Source organism: Drosophila guanche, unplaced genomic scaffold (assembly GCF_900245975.1).
Source record: "Drosophila guanche unplaced genomic scaffold, DGUA_6, whole genome shotgun sequence".
In the NCBI taxonomy this organism is placed as follows: Eukaryota; Metazoa; Arthropoda; class Insecta; order Diptera; family Drosophilidae; genus Drosophila; species Drosophila guanche.
In genome coordinates, this window is record NW_022995777.1 from 118,769 (window position 1) to 139,227 (window position 20,459).

At 41.2% G+C, this 20,459-nt stretch overlaps 1 protein-coding gene across 7 annotated transcripts; it reads left to right on the forward strand.

Annotated features, from left to right (window-relative positions):
• Positions 1 to 1,735: 1,735 nt before the first annotated feature.
• On the forward strand, positions 1,736 to 20,125 carry LOC117591355 (protein sevenless-like). Of its 7 annotated transcripts, none has more exons than XM_034284584.1 (6): positions 1,739 to 1,817; positions 2,775 to 3,526; positions 3,575 to 3,650; positions 15,439 to 15,513; positions 15,920 to 15,985; positions 16,063 to 16,341. In XM_034284584.1, the coding sequence occupies exons 2-6, from the start codon at positions 3,360 to 3,362 to the stop codon at positions 16,204 to 16,206; spliced, it is 528 nt and encodes a 175-aa protein (XP_034140475.1). In that variant the 5' UTR covers positions 1,739 to 1,817; positions 2,775 to 3,359; the 3' UTR covers positions 16,207 to 16,341. The 7 variants fall into 7 exon arrangements, with proteins under 7 accessions (XP_034140479.1, XP_034140476.1, XP_034140475.1 ...); XM_034284587.1 differs by lacking the exons at positions 1,739 to 1,817; positions 2,775 to 3,526 and adding exons at positions 19,650 to 19,674; positions 19,750 to 19,865 and having other exon boundaries at positions 3,586 to 3,650; positions 16,063 to 16,415; XM_034284581.1 differs by having other exon boundaries at positions 2,775 to 3,650.
• Positions 20,126 to 20,459: the final 334 nt, after the last annotated feature.

Genomic DNA, 20,459 nt, shown 5'->3' on the forward strand with positions numbered 1-20,459 from the left:
ATGCTTGAACAATAAAAAAGCACCAGGCCCTGATAAAATAGACGGTATCACCCTAAAAAGTTTACCACCAAAATGCATTCGGTTTCTCACTCTTATATATAACGCGATTCTCAGACTAGACCACTTTCCAAGTCAATGGAAATGTGCAGAGATCGTTATGATCCTAAAACCAAACAAAATAGAAACGGAATTGACATCATACCGTCCCATTAGTCTGTTGACAATTTTCTCGAAAGTGTTTGAAAAAATACTATTGAAGAGAATGTTACCAATTTTAGACGAACTTTCCATCATTCCTGAATACCAATTCGGATTCAGGAGGGGTCATGGGACCCCTGAGCAATGTCACAGGGTTATTAATGATATAGTTTCGGCATTTGAAAACAAAAAATACTGCACTGCTGCATTTCTTGATGTTCAACAAGCGTTCGATCGAGTCTGGCACAAAGGTTTGTTGTACAAGATAAAGAAATGGCTACCTGCTCCGTACTATTTATTAATGAAATCATATCTGGCTAAAAGATGCTTTTACGTGCAGCAGAAAACCGATAGTTCATCACTACTTCTCATCAACTCAGGCGTCCCACAAGGAAGCGTATTGGGACCAATTCTCTACACCCTATATACGGCCGACATGCCAGTTACAAACAACTGCACTGTTGCAACATATGCTGATGATACAGCCGTTTTAGCCACAAGCACATCTATAAATGAAGCTTCTGAACTCCTGCAGAGTGAGCTAAGCCTAATTGAAGCCTGGTTCCTTCGATGGAAAATTAGAATAAACTCCCTGAAATCCGTCCAAATAACGTTTTCATTAAGACCAGGTAACTGCCCAAATGTTACACTTAACGGCTCACCAATTCCACAAAGTACCTGTGTGAAGTATCTCGGCTTGCATCTCGACCGCAGATTAACATGGAAAAACCACATTAAAGCAAAATGTCAACAACTTAGACTTAAAACACTAAAAATGTCCTGGCTGATAAGTCGAAAATCAGAAACCACTTTGGAAAACAAAATTCGCCTCTACAAATCCATCCTGAAGCCTGTTTGGACCTACGCTATACAGCTTTGGGGAACTGCTAACAACTCAAATATTGAGATACTTCAGCGTTACCAATCAAAAACTTTGCGACAAATTGTCAATGCTCCGTTTTACGTATCTAATGCAAACATCCACAAAGATCTGAATATTCCAACCATTAAAGAAGAAATAAAGAAAACTAGTAAGAAATACATCGACAGACTCCACAACCACGAAAATAATTTAGCCTTAAGTCTATTAGACAATAGCCTAACAGTAAGAAGACTGAAAAGATACCACATTCTCGATATCCCTGATAGATAAATTTAACAAACTAAAAAGATGTTATATATAATAGCAGGGCTCATTGGAAAACTGCTATTTCTGTTAATTGAATATTAATTATACAATTTACTTATTGTTTAAAAACAGATTGTAAATATAAAGAGAGAGAAAAAAAAAAAAAAAAAAAAAAACAAACTATTAACCTCAATCCCATGCCATTAAGGGGTTAATCATCTCACTGTTTGCAATCTGTTTTGTCGTTTCACGCACACGCAGAACCCTTTCCCTCGTTCTTACTGGCAGCATTGTTAGGGGTGCAGTTCTGCCGACGAGACCCTCTTATGTAATTGCGTCATGGACGGGACCACCTTATATAATTGCATCATGGAGCTGGTTAAAGCATGTTGCTCGTCGGGTCAAACAGTTGTGTTCCGATCGCGCCACTGAGAAGTACGAAGTACGGTGAATCACCACCACCACCATCTGAGCGTTGACACTTTGCCAGGTTAGTGGGGGCCCTCTTGCCCGTCCTTTCCTCACTTTCGAGTTGCTGCTAAGTTGGGGAAAACAAAGGCAACAATGAAATGAAATTAAGCCTCTCAAATTACCAATAAATTTAATAAACCCGCGGCAACTGCGCTCAACAACAACAACAACAGGCTCCCGGCCTGCCGGCGCGGCGGCTGTGCTTACGAATACGATATAGTTTGGCGATAAGATATAATTGCTATTTTTGTGTACTGTTGTTCTCTCGGTGAATATAAAATTAAAGTGCAATCATCTATTATTTCCTGTAAAGTTTTAAGCTGAGGCTGAATGGATTCTCCCATGAATCTCCTCCGACCCCACTCCACTCAATCTGTTTGCATCTTAATGGGGATACATTTTGCTGTGTATTTGCTGTGTGACTTATTGACCCATGCTAATTGAGCCTTTTCGCTCGATATGTGTGCCGTGAGCATTTTCTGTGAAGGTTCCAAACCTGGACCGAATCGTTAGACATACTTTGGAGTATTGATCGGTTCGGTTCGACCTTGCGCAAGTTCGCTTTCGAAAACCGTTCGCTGAAAAGAGTATGTCTATTTCGCAAATAGCCATCCCATGATGAGTTTATCAGAGGCAGCTCGAAAGCAAATCCAGCACGATGGGGGAGACAATTAATTTCATAAGCTGACGCTACTTATTTAATCCAAAGCAATTTCAATTCAATTCGAATCATTTCAGTAACTTGATTTTGTGTTCCTTCCCTTAAACCATTGCCTGGTAGCGTACAATATTAATTAAACAAATAAATACTTAATTTAAAGCCTGAACTTAACTGGAAACAAATTCGGTATCACGCGATGCTGTGCGCTGAGCTTACGCGTTTTGTTATTAGCTGATTTGCAATATATGGAAATTGGCTAATGCACTTTACATGCCCATTGAATTTGAGTTTGACTTTATTTCTGTATCGTTTTAGTTTCTCTGCCTTTCAGTCTCTGTTTTAGTCAAATTCTAGAATTTGTATTCGGAGTTGGCAGCGAACTCCCAGCAACAACAGGAACAGCAGCAACGGAAGTAACTGCGTGAACCACCATAAAACAGAACCTGACCCACAAAATCTCATTAGCACATATGTAGCAGCGCATAGCTAGCAAATCTGAGAAAAGGTCGCACGTTTTCACACCAATAATTATGTTTTTGAATGACAATGTAGACCCAGCACAGCAGCAGCAGCAGAAGAAGGCTCCCGGACCAGCGAGTTCGAATCGTTTCAATTAGCTTCAATGTTAAAATTGCTGTAAACGGATACACAACTATGTCCACCACCAACATCAGCCATCAGTCGTCCCCGACAGCGGCGACATGTCAGAGAAAGCAGCAGAGCCGCTGCTTTAATTTGCGGCAGCAGGTGACGCGGCTGGGCCGGCAGCTGGCCAGCGGCCAGGACGGACACGAGGGCATATCCGCAATTCTGATTGTGAATCTCCTGATATTGATCCTGTAGTCGATTTGCTGCGAAGGGTGTCGCTCTCACGATGGAAGCCGTTTCAATTACTCAGGCATGCCAGAAAAATTCCGGGACCATCTGGGTCTGCTCCCAAAGCTGGACAGTGACGTGGTGGAAAAATTTGCCATTTGGCACAAGCACGCAGCAGCCGACCCGCCCAGTATAGTGGAGGGAATTGCCATCAGCAGCATGTCGCGACCAGTACAAGTACCAGCACCGGCACCGTCATCAATGCCACCACAAAAACCTACGGCGGCTGGCCCAGAGTTACCAGAGGGTGGAGTCGATGAGCGTGTGGTCCTGGAACGCGTCACACGTGAGTGTGTGCAGCGTTGCATTGTAGAGGTGAGTACTGTCATTACACGTTGTTTCATGCAATGTAAATGTGGGAGAAGCACTTCAAAATCGATTAAAGCTAGTATATAAAATGAGCAAAAAATATGAACTGTATTACAGATTCGATGAGTTAAACTATACAGTGTCGTGCGACTAATTAATTCTTCACGAAGAGATACATAAATATGAAATAATCAAATTTTCGTTAGACTAAAAAAGAATTTCTGAAAAAATGTAGTCATTTGGACCACGCCTACCTCCCGCCACCATACAAACTGGAACCCATTTATGTCGTATTTATTATAAAACGAGAAGGGACGTGTGAGACGCTTTTTACGCTTCACAACTTTTATACCCGGCACTCAGTACTACATCTGCACCTTAGCGGTGTTTTTTCAAATTTTAAATTTTTTTCTTTATCTGTCATCTACATCTACAACACTTCTCACCCCAACACGCTTCTTTAGCTCGCTCTCCTTCCCAGGACCCACACACTGCAGACTCGAGGCAGAGGCACCGTCCGCACACAAAAAAAAAACGAGAAGGGACGTGTGAGACGCTTCTTACGCGTCACAACTTTTATACCCGGCACTCAGGACTACATCTAGATGTAGAACACATCGCCAACCACTAGATATCGTTCACATTACAGAACACAAAGTAAAAAGCCTACTAAATAAAATGCATCAAACAAATTGGATCAGTTAATCGTATTTTCCAATTTATGAGATATTTAAAACAGCAATAATATTGGTACCTTTTCCCTGCACATTCTGGGCAATAATGACCGCTAGGTTTCACAGCAGATTTTTCGAAAGTTTTCTATGAAAATTTCTTATACGCAACTTTGATGGTAACTCTTTTTCTAATACAGAGCGTTAAAAACTGAGTTTTGGTTTTAACTTTTAAAAATTAGCTTTTGGCCACTGTTTCCGCAACTCCTCGCAACCAGTTCAGAATCAAAATCTCGAAAAAAAAGCCAAGTGCTGCTGTTCGACCGAGTCGGAATTCAAATCAATTTAATCTCTTTTTCTTTTTAATTTCGATATTCACCTATTAAATGCGTGTTCTTCCTCTTTCTCTATCGTATTCACATATTACATGTATTTTCTATAGCAACAAACTTCTGTGAGTATGTCGTAAATGCAACAATTCAATAGCTTAATGCTACAAATTCATTTTACTTATACAAAATACTAATTGCTCCGGGCCATAATTTGGCTAATTGGCGTAAACAGCCACCAAAACTGGTCATTGGGACAATAGTGCATCTGCACCTCAGCGGTGTTTTGTCAAATTTTAAATAGGCAGGGGCCGAGTGCAGCAGAAGCAGAGTGTGAATGAGAGAATGTGAAAGGAACAACAAAAGCTGCTGGACAGGGTTGGTTTAGCCACAGAAAATTAATTTATTTATTCTGGCTATAATAATGATCCGATCGGATCCCAATTGGGTGATTTGATAGATATGGCCATTCCCTACGGAATGGCGTTTTTAGTTTTTTTTTGTCTTCAAAACTGTAGGTTTCGGAGGTTTTCGCCCTTTTGCGGGGGCGGAATGGGGCGTGGCTAATTTTTGAAATACACTGGTTTCAGTGTGAGCATATAGCAGTCTGGATGCAACATTTGGTGGCTCTAGCTCTTATAGTCTCTGATAACTAGCCGACAAACAAGACGGACAGACGGACAGACAGACATGGCTCTATCGACTCGGCTATTGATGCTGATCAAGAATATATATACTTTATGGGGTCGGAAACGTTTCCTTCTGTGCGTTACATACAACCGTTATTCCCCACAAAAACAATATACCCTATTTACTCTTCGAGTACCGGGTATAAAAACCAAACTTTGTTTTTGCGAGAGTCGCTTTGCGTTCAATGCTCAAGAGAGCCAACGCCAAACTCTCTCAGCCGAAGCCTCTCTCACCAAGAACCGAAGGCACTGGGAGCCAATCCACTATACTGATCAGGCAACCAGTTTTAGGTCCGTTTGACGTCTCTATGAGTTGTTTGCTTAGTGATTATACTCTGCACTCAAAGAGCAAATTGGGTATATTGTATTTGCGGGGAATAACGGATATATGTAACGCCCAGAAGGAAACGTTTCCGACCCCATAAAGGATATATATTCTTTATCAGCATTAAAGGCCGAGTCGATTGAGCCATGTCTGTCTGTCCGTCCGTCAGGCCGTCTTGTTGAGCGCGTGGATCTCAGAGACCATAAATGCTAGAGCCACCCAATTTTGCATCCAGATGGTATGTTCACACTATTAAAAGCGTACTTAAAAGTTTGGACCCGCCGCCTTTCGCCCACGCAAATCGCGAAAATCTACTGTATTCACAATTTTGAGGATAAAAGAAAACTAAAAACTCCATTCGGTAGGGGGGACCATATCTATCAGATCATCGAATTGGGGTCAGTTTGGATCATTATTATATCCCGAATGAAGAAATTAATTTGTAGTGGCAAAACCCAAACTAGCAGCTTTTTTTTTTTTTTTTTGCACAGTCTCCCATTCACACTCTGCTTCTGCAGTGTGCGGCCTCTGCCGCTGCCGTGCCTCTGCAGTGTGCGGTTCTAGTGGAGAGGGGCGAGCTAAAAGAGCGTGTTGGCGTGAGAAGTGATGTAGATGTAAATAAATAGATGACAGATGAAAAAAAATACATTCATACATGTGTATGTATGTAAATATGTAACTCTGACTATCATCCACTACTCTCTGCATGCGAACTCGGAATCAGAAAATTTTTTGTTGGAAAATTACCACATCATGGCCAGTTTGTATAATCGGGGGGACTTACATATGTACATATATATATACATATATATTATATTTATACTATAAAGATATGTAAAGAAACCCAGTCGGACTTACTTGCTTCCGCACAGTACCCAGTCGGACTTTGTAGAACCGAAGCGCCAAAGAAGCGTTTTATCATGCATCATTTTCTTCCAAAAAAGATTAAGTGTAACCCAAATAGCTTCCCGATCGTTCGGTGTTTTTCCCAAATGGAAACATGCGTTCTTTATAAGTTATTTTGGAAGGGAGAAAATAACGCAACGAAAACGCTAGCATGCCAAAATAATGCATTAATAAGAAAAAATAACTAAAGAATATGTGTGTGAATGTGTGAAAAAGTGAAATTTAAGTGATGATTTTACCACGTAAGTATTGGCAGATTATTTTGGCAGCTCCACTGCATCTGAAGAATATGAAAGAAACAATTAATAAAGACTTATTTACATATTTTATGCACATACACATAACATGTTGAATAACATCAACGATGGAGTTTGGTATGTGAGCACAAATTTCCATAAGAAAGAAAAGCAAAAGTGGAGGGAGAGACGCGTCACAACTTTTATACCCGGTACCACTAAGCTTAGTGCCGAAACTCAGTAGAACATCTGTACCTGAGTGGTTTTTTTTATACCCGGTACTTGAAGAGTAAATAGGGTATATTGTATTTGTGCACTAAGTGAATGTATGTAACGCACAGAAGGAAACGTTTCCGATCCCATTAAGTATACACATATATTCTTGATAAGCATCAATAGCCGAGTCGATTGAGCAATGTCTGTCCGTCCTGATGACCGCCTGGATCTCAGACTATAAAAGCTAGAGCCGCCAAATTTCGCATCCAGACTTCTGTATCCTCACACTGTTACAAGTGTATTTTAAAAATGAGCCCCGCCCCCTTCCGCCACCATAAAAGGGCAAAAACCTCCCAAAGCTACAATTTTGAAGATAACATAAAACTAACGCCATTCCGTAGGGAAGGACCATATCTATCAGAGCACCACCAAAACCACCCCGTCCAGCAGCTTTTCTTGTTTTTTTCACATTCTATCATCCACACTCTGCTTCGTGTAGTGAGCGGCCTCTGCAGTGCCTCTGCAGACTGTGTCTCTAGGGGAGGAGGCCGAGCCAAAGAAGCGTGTTGACGTGAGAAGTGATGTCGATGATGATAAAAGATGTAGAAAAAATGTAAAATTTAAAATTTGAAAAAACCGTTAAGGTACAGATGTCATACTGAGTACCGGGCATAAAAGTTGTGACGCGTAAGAAGCGTCTCACACGTCCCTATCTCGGTATATTTTAAATTTTAAATTTTCAACATATTTCATCTACAAATAGATACATCAATTCGCACCAACACCAACACGTTTTTTTAGCTTGCCCCCTTCCGTAGAGCCTCACGAGCTAAAAATGAAACGGGAAAGGACGTGTGAAACGCTTCTTACGCGTCACAACTTTAATACCCGGCACTCAGTACTACATCTGCACCTTAGCGGTGTTTTGTCAAATTTTCAATTTTTTCTTCATCTGAGTTTCAGAGTTTGAATGAGAGAATGTGAAAAGAACAACAAAAGCTGCTGGACAGGGTGGGTTTAGCCACTGGAAATTAATGTCTTCATTGTGGCTATATTAATGATCCAATCGGATCCCAATTGGGTGATCTGATAGATAGGTGGTCCCTACTGAATTTCGTTTTTGGTTTTATCTTCAAAATTGAAGCGTTGGGAGATTTTTGCTCGTTTTTTATATATGTACATATGTATATACTTAGTGGGGTCGAAAAAGCTTCCTTCTGTGTGTTAAATTTTTTCCCCACAAATACAATATACTTTACTCCTCCAGTACCGGGTATAACAAACTGTAGTATGTATACCTGCATCTGTTTGCCATCATATACGTATGTACATACATATGTAAGTATATATGCCTAGGGTACCTCTTTGCAAACAGAAATGAATAGTTAAGGTAGAAAAAGAAAGCAAGGGTTGCACCATTCCTTAACAGAAATGCGGTGAGTTATATTAAAATTGATTATGAAATAATATTCAAACTGATCTGATATCCTTTTTTATATGTATATGTATGTAATTAAATTAATCGTTATATGCCGTTTTTATATTTTTCAGATAACATACAAGGGATTGAAGTACCATGGCCAAAAAATGGATATGCACAAGGAAAATTTGTACATGCTTACAGTTTTCTTTCTTTTATTTGTAACATAGCCTATATTGTATATAATTTTATAAAGGGAATGCTCCTGCATTTGTTGTGTTCATGGGCATGTACGTATGTTGGCCCTTTTCGCGCTCTTTGAGAACGCTCTTTTATTTATGCTCACGAAACAGTTCTTAATACGTTCCTATGCCACGATATTTTTCGCATGCGCCATAAATTCCTATGAACGGTTCTTCATGCATGCCAAAAATGTGTTCTGTAATGCTCTTTCGGAAACTACAACTGAAAGGGAAACCAGAGCGTTTCACGAAATTGAAATTACAACAAACACCATTTCTACATGCGTTCCAAAAGAAATGTTCCTACCTAGATCAAAAAGGACTGAATTCCGCGTGTTTCACCCCGTGTCACGCGTAAAGAACGCATTAGAAGAACAGAAGTACTGTTTGGAAGCAACAAAGTCCGACTAGAACTTATGCATTTTTATGTATGTATGTGAGTATGTGAATGTAAATGTATCGTACATGCATACATAATAGGGGGGCAGTTACATTTTAATCAGCGCTTCGGTTACACTTCATTCATTAGCGAAACGAAACGAAATTGTAATCAACGATATCCAGGCCATGAATGTACATGCACACAATGTAGTTTGCCTTAATTAAAATTAATGATGAAAGATGGTGTTCTGTGATTGCTCTAAATGAGCATGACAGCAAGGGGTCTGTAGGAAGAAGGGGATGTACGGATTGGGAGCAAGGTTTTTAGGGGATTATTTTTCTAATAAAAAATGTATTCTATTCAAAGCGCTTTTTGCAGTTGATTTTCATAGTTTTTTTCTATTAGAGCATAAATTGTTTTATTTTAAATAGAGTATTTACCTATACATATATGTATATAAATACATACTTGAATTCACAACTACTCACATACTGAATTGAATAGAAATGAATGAATTTTAATTGAACCACCATATCACTGAATCCATATATAATGATTCTTGGCTATTTGCCTGCAGTTTTTATACCTGGTACTCGAAGAGTAAATATGGTATATTGTATTTGTGGGGAATAACGGATGTACGGATCTACGCATAGAAGGAAACGTTTCCGACCCTAAAAAGTATATATATATTCTTGATCAGCATCAATAGCCGAGTCGATAGAGCCATCTCTATCTGTCCGTGCGTCTTGTTGAGCGCCTGGATCTCAGAGACTATAAAAGCTAGAGCCACCAAATTTTGCATTCAGACTTTTGTATGCTCACACTATTACAGGTGTATTTAAAAAATGAGCACCGCCCCCGCAAATCGCGAAAAGTCTGCGGTATTCACAATTTTCAGTGTGCGGTCTCTGCCGCTGCCGTGCCTTTGCAGTGTGGCTCTAGGGGAGGGGGGCGAGCTAAAGGAGCGTGTTGGCGTGAGAAGTATTGTGGATGTAGATGACAGATGAAGAAAAAATTGGAATTGGAAATTTGGAAACGTTTCCTTCTGTGCGTAACATACAACTGTTATTTCCCACAAATACAATATACCCTATCTACTCTTCAAAGACCGGGTATTAAAAGTATCGCCCCATATCTTTCAGAAAAAGTTAGTCTGAATCGAAGCGGCAAAATCGTGTAGAACAGTGTAATGGATTGCTGCAAGCGCTGGAAAAGTCATTTCGTATATTCATTTTGTATAAAGAGCTCATTGAATTCTTTGAGCTTGCCACCTCTTTTCGGCTGAGGGACCACTTTGCAACGTTTTAGTGGGACTTGAGCCAGTAATTCTTAAACCACTTTTCTCTGATTGACGGACTTGTAGTTGCTACAATGCATTTGACATTACCATAAACGATTTCGATTAACCAAATCCCAGGCGGTCTTTCTTCAGTGCTTGGCATCGTTATCCAGTCAAAAGATACCCCTGGAAGCATTTATCACAACTTCTTATAGCTTACTTATAACTACATACTTATACATAATCAATTGGGACGAAATTCAAGACGTGTGCACTTGATTTTCGGTTCCTCTATGCCTCCTGCTTTTAGTTTTTAGTTTAACTTCTAGGGCTCCTCTTTTGGGCCGAGCAATGATTTATGTAGCATATCTCATTATTTCAGAGCATTTGAGTTTATCTGTTTATGTGTTGATTTACTTAGAAACAAAATTTGTATAGTTTCAATTTATACTTCACTTAACTGAGATAATATGATCAATGCAAGGGCTATTTGAAAGGGTGGAACCTAAAGCTCTGGAAGAACTTCTATAGTTTCTCAGGAAGGGCCACGCAATCGTTTGGCAATCGATTAAAATTAACTTTGAACGCCTTTGGACTCCTTGTGTTTTTGGAACTATTCCACAACTTCAATTTCGTAAAAATGAAAGAAAATTATTTGCTTCTGACGATAGCACCATGCAACTAAATCTATTATCTACAAACAAGTGTTTTTGATTCGTTGTTTCTTAAAAAATAGCCCTTACCATAAAACGAAAATTACAATCAAGTCTACAAGATAGACATTTTAATACCAAGTCGACCTGTCATCTCCGCCCACTGATTCCCAATTAAGACGATGCACTATGGGTAAAAAGGGGGGTTTTTTTTGGTATTGGATATTGGAAAATAGAGCTAGAACTCTACAAATTGGCATGCATGTTCGTTAGACTAAAATACAATTTCGGAAAAAAATTTTGACCCCGCCTACCTCCCGGCCTCATACGAACTGGAACCCATTTACGTCGCATTTATTATAAACGAGAAGGGACGTGTGAGCCGCTTCTTACGCGTCACAACTTTCATACCCGGCTACTTTAGTTTTTCTTCATCTGTCATCTACATCAACAACATTACTCACGCCAACACACTCTTTTAGCTCGCCACCCTCCCCTAGAGAAACACCCTGCTGAGTCACAGCAGAGACGAGGCAGAGGCAGAGGCCGCACACTGCGCGAAGTAGAGTGTGAATGAGAGAATGTGAAAAAAACAAATGTAAGCTGCGGAACGGGGTTAAGCCACTGCAAATGAATTTCTGCATTCTGGCCATAATAATGATCCAATCCGATCCCAATTTGTTGATCTGATAGAAATGGCCATTCCCTACGGAATAGCGTTTTTAGTTTTCTTTTATTTTCAAAATAGTAGGTTTGGGAGGTTTTCGCCTTTTTGCGGGGGCGGAAGGGGCGGGGCTCATTTTTGAAATACACTGGTTTCAGTGTGAGCATATAGCAGTCTGGATGCAACATTTGGTGGCTCTATCTCTTATAGTCTCTGAGAACTAGCCGACAAACAAGACGGACAGACGGACAGACAGACATGGCTCAATCGACTTGGCTATTGCTGCTGATCAAGAATATATATACTTTATGGGGTCGGAAACGTTTCCTTCTGTGCGTTACATACAACCGTTATTCGCACAAATACATTTATTTACTCTTCGAGTACCGGGTATATTTACATTAATGTCAAAAATTCGGGCTTTTAACCCATAGTGCACTGTGTACATATTATTGCTCGGAATTCCTCATTTCTCGCTTGAAATTGGAGCAATCCGCACTGTAAAGTCGGGACCTGGAATTCACTTTGCCCGGAAAAGCTATGCATAGAAAGCAGAATTCGTTGAGATGTTTTGCCTGCTGCACATCGAGAGTGTGCAAAATGCTTATCCAATTGATGAGATATGTGGGAGTTACTCATATTCGTATTTCTGGGTTGGCTGTCCAGAGCCTGTTGAGATATCAGCAGCGACATGAATTCAATGGTGTCTATAACACTCTAACCCCGTCAACCAACCCCGAGCTAATGTAATCGGGAAACTTGCACAACAGAAGATGAGCAATGATGACATGAAAACCCCCAACGCCAATTAGTCTGCTTGCCCACCCAGTCTCTATCTTGTTCTCGTGCTCGTTCTCATTCCCCTTCCAGTCTCATTGCCATCGTGAGTTGAGAGAGCTTCCGAACGCAATAGCCATTTCTGTATATGAAAAAGCCAATCATGCCAAATTAATAAAATACTCCGAACAATTTAAAGAGAGAAAAAAAAACTAAAGCACAAACACCAGACACATATTCTGTGTCAGCACTGCCTGAGTGTTTGGAGAACATCTACACAATTAGTTAACGTTGAGCAAAATTATATACATACATTTTTTTTTTTTTTTGTATTCATTTGTTTATTCCTTCTAATTGTCTTGCTTTAATAATGCTACAATCTTACACTAGTGGGTATACTTATAATGGGGCCGTATTTGCTAGTGGGAGTGGGAGTGGGCGCCAGGCTACCGCAAAGCATTGCTTCGCACGCTCGAAGGTTCCTACTCCGTCACCTGTTTACGACTCCGCTCCAACACTCTCAGCGTTCGCATAACGCTCGAGGCGAACTCTGCGGCCGCTTCCCATGCCCTTGGCTCGGTCAGCATAATCGGCACCAAGGTCTCGGGGGAGATCCTGGCGCCTACTACTGCCTCCATGCGGTGACGCTCGTGGTCAAACCGCTGGCATTCGAAGAGGACGTTCTGTGCGTCCTCCACTATACCGGTGCCGCACTCTGGGCACCCGTCCTCCGTCTCGTGGCCAAAGCGCTGGAGGTAGCTGCGAAAGCAGCCATGACCACTCAGCGCTTGGGTAAGGTAAAAGTCTACCTGGCAGTGCTTCCTCTCGATCCAGGCTTGCAGCTTCGGTATGAGGGAATAAGTCCAGCGCCCTTTATGTGGGACAGTTCACATAAAGGGCGCTGGACTTATTGGACTGGACTGGGTCTGCCATCTGCTGATGCTGTTCCTCCTTGCGGTAGCCTTCAGCTCGGCTCTTGTCGCCTCGCTTCCGCCATGCGCAGCTGTATGCCACTCTGCTCTCTCCCTTATTAGCTCCCTGAGTGGGACTTGCCCCGCGATGACCAGCGCTGCTTCGTCCGACACAGTCCGGAACGAGCACGCTATCCTTAGGGCACACAGCCTGTACGTCGCCTCCACACCTCGCATGTAGGTCTTCAGCTGAGCGGCTTTCGCCCACGCGGGCGCGGCGTACAGGATCTGCGACGTCACAACACTCGTCAGGAGCTTCCGCGTTGCCTGCTTCGGACTTCTGGTGTTGAGGAGCTGGCCTTCCTCTGCAAGTACTCCAAGTGCTCCTTGAAGGAGAGGCGAGTGTCGATGAGCACCCCGAGGTACTTGATTGCCCTCTGCGAGCGTATCGTGGTGCCACCGACCTGCACACTTGCTGTCTCTATAGCTTTCCGGCTCGATATGAGCACCGCCTCGGTCTTCTGCGCTGCCAGGTCCAATCCGGCGACCGTAAGCCACGACTCCACGGCTCGGACGGCCGCGTTGGCGAGCTCCTCCACTGCGGCGAGGTGCTTGGCCACCACTGCTATGGCGACGTCATCCGCAAACCCCACCATGCTGGTGTTGGCTGGCATCGGTAGTCTCAGGACTCCGTCGTACATGGCGTTCCAGAGCAGGGGTCCCAAAACGGAGCCCTGAGGGACTCCGGCTGAGACTTTGTATGCCCTGGAACCCAGACTGGTCTCGTACGTCAGCACCCTGTCGCTGAAGTAGCTACGCGCTATCCTCTGTAGGTATCCAGGGATGTTGAACCGCTGTAGGGCCTCTAGCGTGCGGCTCCAATCTGCCGAGTTGAAGGCGTTCCTTATGTCCAGTGTCACCACGAGACAGTAGGATTTGGACCCTCCTCTCCATCTGGAACCAGCGCATGCTTCCTCTGCCGTTTTTACCACCTTGGAGATGGCGTCCAGCTTTGACTTCCCCTTCCTGAACCCGTATTGCTCCGGGGAGAGGCCGCCTGCTGCTTCGATGGATGCACTCAGCCTCGTGGCGATACATACATATATCCCTATAAAACAGCAAAATGTCCTTTGGTTACATTCACATGTTGTGAATGCAGCAGCGAAAACGGAACATTGTCTTGGTTGGTGTTAGGCACTTCGAACAATAGATGGAACCCTTTTTCTGATGAGTTTGGGGCACCAAAAGTTTCACTTTGTTGTTAACTGATTTTGCCGTGCCACGTTCCTTTGTGGCTCAGTTTCTTGGCATTGCTAAGGAAAGAGGAAAAAACTTATGAAGCTTTTCATAGAGTTTGTAGTGATTGTTGTTATACTCGGTTTTCGAAGAGTAAATAGGGTGTATTGTATTTGTTGAGAATAACGTTTGTATGTAACGCACAGAAGGAAACGTTTCCGACTCCATAAAGTATATATATTCTTGATCAGCATGAATAGACGAGTCGATAGAGCCATGTCTGTCTCTATGTCTGTTCGTCCTGTTTGTCGGCTAGTTCTCAGAGACTATAAGAGCTAGAGCCACCAAATTTTGGCTCCAGACTGCTGTATGCTCACACTGAAACCGGTGTATTTCTCCCTCTTCGGCCGCCGCAAAAGGGCGAAAACCTCCCAAACCTACAATTTTGAAGATAAAAGAAAACTAAAAACGCCATTCCGTAGGGAATGACCATATCTATCAGATCACCAAATTGGGATCCGATTGGATCATTATTATAGCCAGAATGAAGAAATTAATTTGCAGTGGCTAAACCCACCCTGTCCCGCAGCTTTTGTTGTTTTTTTCACATTCTCTCAGTCAAATTCTGCTTCGGCCTCTGCCGCGAGTCTGCGTGTGTGGGTCTAGGGAAGCGGGGCGAGCTAAAGGAGCGTGTTGGTGTGAGTAGTGTTGTAGATGTAGATGACAGATGAAGAAAAAATTTAAAGTTTGGCTAAGGTGCAGATGTAGTACTGAGTGCCGGGTATACAGTTGTGACGCGTAAGAAGCGTCTCACACGTCCCTTCTCGTTTATAACGTATTTTTGAACTTTCCCAGGAGGACTTGTTTCTGGATGAGTTCGGAATCAAGTGCGAAAATGCGGACAGCAGCGAGAAGTGCTACAAAATACGCGTAAGTGGTGTTAAAACGAGGGTGCTAAATTACAGAGTGAATGATTTGGTTTTATAGCTCTTACAATGAACCCTCCATAACGTTGGATCCCTTTGAATGCAGAAACAAACGACGTAAAAAGTAAATTAAATTTTGTAAATGAAACTCTGGTTATAAAACCTTAACTGCTATAAAACGCAAATCCCTTTCATCAATGCCTTTCTCGTGGTTTTTCAAAGAGTTAGTTATTCAAAAGAATGCCTCTAAATTTTAAATATGAATGCACAGTCTACACTCTGATTGATTGAGTTGTCTGAAAAGTGTTGACAGGTTTTTATTAGGATGGTGTCTGATTGACCGATTGACTCTCCGCGGGGAGAGAAGCCCCTTTTTTAGCCATTCTAATATATTGAAATCCATTCTGCAGTGCAACAAGGGATGTGCTCAGTGGTACAGAGCCCTCAAGCAGCTGGAACCCTGCCAAGAGGCTTGTGTAAGTGCACGATAATATCCGGCTTCCCTAAATATAATTTTACGAATGATCTCGGCCATATCCCTGTGGCTTGCCAGTCCTCGCCGCAGTTCTATTCCCACGACATGCCCTGCATCGGCGCCTGCGAGATGGCCCAGAGCAGATACTGGCTCTTACAGCGCAGAGGACACAGCCACAGTTCGTGCAGGCACTCAGTCAGGAGCGACGGGACTCGTCGGTGACTATCAAGTGGGCTATGCACTTGCCGGAGCACTACCTGTCCAGCCGACCTTTCAACATCCAGTACCAGTACGCCGACCTACACAACGAGCAGAATGGAGATAATGAGCAGAAGAAGGATGGGGTGTGGTTTAATTTGGCGGACTACGACTGCGACGAGTACTACGTCTGCGAAATTCTAGAGCCCTTGATGCCCTATACACAGTACAGAGTAAGTAAAACCATTTCTTGCCTCCAAAAAGAATCTATATTTTACGAGTATCGAGCCATTTGTAATGCCAAAGTTCCAATGCCTACACCCTACACCCTTCCTTTCAAAGGAGATTTTTCGTTTTAATTTTACTTTACGTATCCGATGCTGAAGGGCGACTGTCAGTTTTAATTTCAATTAAAAAGTCATAATGTCTTTATGGGATGTATGTAAACATAGATCCGAAATTCTCCTGTTCTCTCTGTTTTCTTCTGTTTTTACCAGGATTTTGAAACTTTTTGGAACTTCATCATTTGAAAAAAAAAATGACTATGCTCAAAACTTTAAATTTAAAATGTTTGGTGGATTTGCGTAGTTATACCCGGTACTCGAACAGTAAATAGGGTTTATTGTATTTTTTGGAAGCACTCGACCTTTTTCTCCAAGTCTGACTCCACATTTACGGCTAACACTCTCCGTAGTTAGATTTTAATATTTTAGTTTATTGTTTGATGATTAAATACAATTTGAAGGATCGTGGCCGTGAACTACGATTTGGTGTGACAGTTATCACTTTTTTGTAAGAAAACCGAAGATGTTAAGCGCTCGATGGTAATTCTAACTGGTTCGCGTTGGACGATGATATACTTGATATGCGCAGCACTACAAATAATTTGACTGCTTTGAGTGCGATGCACATTGATCGACAATAAGTTAGACTGATTCGAGAAAAGGGCGAAGCACTGCAATATAAGTAGTACGAAGGATACATATGTCTTTTTTATTTTTCTCACTCTTTTTATTTACAATCTGTCTGTTTAAACAATAAGTAAATTGTATAATTAATACTAAACTAACAGAAATAGAAGTTTTCAAATGAGCCCTGCTATTATCTATAACATCTTTTCAGTTTGTTGGATTTATTTATCGTGGTAATCGAGAATGTGGTATCTTTTCAGTCTTCTTACTGTTAAGCTATTGTTTAATAGACTTAAGGCAAAATTATTTTCATGGTTGTGGAGTCTGTCGATGTATTTCTTACTAGTTTTCTTTATTTCTTCTTTAATGGTTGGAATATTAAGATCTTTGTGATACTTAAAAAGGAGGTATCTAAATATTTGAGATGCTAGTAGTCCCCCAGAGCTGTATAGCGTAGGTCCAAACATGCTTCGACTTATCAAGCAGGACATTGCATACATATGTCTGTCTGTCCGTCCGTCCGTCTTGTTTGTCGGCCAGTTCTTAAAGACTATAAGAGCTCGAGCCACCAAGTTTTGCCTCCACACAAGTGCTATGGACAGAATAAAGCAGCTATTTTTTTTTTTTTTTGCACATTGTCTCATTTTGGCTCATTCTCATTGGCTCTAGAGGAGGGGGCGAACTAACAGAGATTTTACAGAGACAAAAATGTAAAATGTCATATTTAAAATCCGAAAAAACCATCTGTGACGCGTTCTATTTACTGTTTTGATATTATTAAGCTCATATTAATGAGAAGATGGTATGTTAAAAAATGGGCGTGGCAACGCCTTCTCTCCAGTGTAAAATCGCATTTTTTTGTTAAATTGACCAAGAACCAATGATGGTTGTTTGTTAATTAATGCAATATTACAGAAAGAAAAGGCGTGCATCGATTTTAAAGAAATATTATTTTGAAATAGAGTTTTTGCCAAAAAAAGAGGTAAAAGTCCCATAGTGCATTGCAGCGACCGTTTTTCCAGTTCTTTATGTCAGTTTCTTCGTTACTGAAGTTGTAGCATATCCATCGGTCGCGTTATCCAGTCTCAGTTATATTAATAATATTGTTATCTCTTAATCGTTGGAGAGTCTCAAGTTAATGCTTACTAACATCCTAAACGCATTGCTTGTGCAGTGGTATAAAGTGAAGTTTTCGTGATGGGCCGCAAGCAACATACTATTCAGAGAAATTTGTTCAATTTTGTACTAGAAACAAATGAGATTGTTTGCAAGATCTACCGGCGCGTATTCAAGGGCAATTATTTAACCAATTTAAAGCGACACCTTTTTGAGGAGCGCAAGTCACAGTACGAGAGCGAACTGAGGAGACTAGAAAGCAGTGAGCCCGTTTAGAAAAAGAAAAAAATGTCGGTTACTTTCGGCTCAAATGAAGTCAAGGATGCATGTGCTCAGCTGGTAACAACGGAGAAATTGCCATTTTCTGTGTTGGATTTTGAGACGTTCAAGAAATTGACAAGCCAAATTTTTTTTCGGTTTGAATATGGGTCCCATAACATTCAGAAATATCATGGAGCATGCGGCGGAGAAATATAAAATTGTCAAGGCGTCCATCATTAAGGCAATCCCCACAAGCTAATTTCCCTCAAGCTGGACATTGATTCAAGGCATAGCAGAGGTATATTGAGAGTAAATGCTCAGTATTACGAAGACAATTCCATGAAAATGGTCACACTTGGAATAATCGAGCTGAACAAGAAACACACCGGCGCCAATCCCAGTGCTGAAATTTAAAGCATTCTTGAGGATATCAGCTTGACGAAAAGTCAAATATATTCCGTCACATCGGACAACGGTCGAAATATCATAAAGTCCATTGAGATCCTAAAAGAAGACTCCGATGATAGCGCAGATGATGACGAATATGAATTGGAGACACAGGTCAATGTTTGTTCCATGGTATCGCTGAAGTGTGCTGCTCACACACTTCAGCTTGCAGTTAAGGATTTCCTTAAAATTGGTGCAAGTGATGCTCTTTTTCAGAAGGCTCGCAAGCTGGTTGAAGTTCTGCGGACACCAAACTACAGATATGTAAAGGTTAAAGACTTTAAAGACTATTTTTTTTAAAGGCTTATAATTTCAAATGAAGGCTTACGTCAGCCCCTTCTTGACGTTCCTACAAGGTGGAACTCGACTTTCACTATGCTTGAACGCCTGTCCTTGTTCAAAACTTTCTGTGAGAAGCAAGTTAGTGAGTCGCTTCAATTGTCTGAAGCAGATTGGAAAGATACTCAGGAAAACCACACAAAACCTGCAGATGAAGCAGCTACATCTGGGCGATTTCTATAAGATGTGGTTAGTGCTTACGCTAACAATTAAAGCCATGAAAAACTCACATGGTGCAGCACTACAAGAGACAATTGGGAGAAGAGAAGAGGCTTTAACGTCGAACGAATTGGTTACTTCGGCCATCTATTTGGATTCCAGGATGCGAAGGGGTTTGCTTAAAAATCCATTAAAAATATTACTAACGAAGAACCATTTGACTACACTTTACAGGCAAATAAATGGAATTGCAAACACAGTAAGTAACCTAAAGAATGAAGAATGCAATTGTTTTCGTAATTATTTTAATCTATGTTAACACTGTTAATTGCAGGACGATCTATTACCAGCTATAAGCTTAGATTCGCCAGAGCCCACTGCGCATGAATTTGACCAGCCTTCCACAAGCCAATTTTCGAGCGCGTCACAGAGTACTTGTTCCTTGCTCAATGATTTCCTCAATTATATTTAGGTTTCTTCAGGAAATGAGGAGTCAGATGAAGAGGAGGAACATGAAGTTCAGCTTGCCATTAATGAAATAAACAATTATTGTCCGAAGCCAATTGACATAATTGCCAATATTATGGATTATTGGGAAGAAAATAAATACATGTATCCCCGCTTATATGAATTGGAAAAGGTCATACATTGTGTTCCTGCAAGTCAGCGTTGATAGGGCATTTTCGGCACTAACACTTATACTATCGGACTTGCGCTTTAATTTTTCCGCAAGTTCTATAAAACAACTTATATTTTTAAAACTGAATAGTTATTGAATAAATTCACAATTTCGTTATAATTCCCATTTGATTATTTTATAGTGGGTATTTGGGAATTTTGGGATATGGAGCTCTGTTTTTTTTTCAAAGTAATGCAATGCATGGTACTGCAACAATAAAATTTGTCCTTTAAGGACATGCGATGTATCAAATGAAAGGTATTTTTTCAAGGATCTGGAATATGCATACAGTCATGATAACAAACCGCTCAGTTCAAAGAATAATTAATTTACCTTTAATTTTTAACTTTTAAAATAAAAGTTAC

What these genes read in the sequence shown, in the direction of transcription:
- LOC117591355 (XM_034284581.1), top strand. Translation starts at nt 3,360, where the DNA reads ATGCCAGAAAAATTCCGGGACCATCTGGGTCTGCTCCCAAAGCTGGAC. An exon ending in AGAAGTGCTACAAAATACGC is followed by an intron (nt 15,514 to 15,919) that starts GTAAGTGGTGTT and finishes TCCATTCTGCAG; the next exon opens with TGCAACAAGGGATGTGCTCA. An exon ending in AACCCTGCCAAGAGGCTTGT is followed by an intron (nt 15,986 to 16,062) that starts GTAAGTGCACGA and finishes GTGGCTTGCCAG; the next exon opens with TCCTCGCCGCAGTTCTATTC.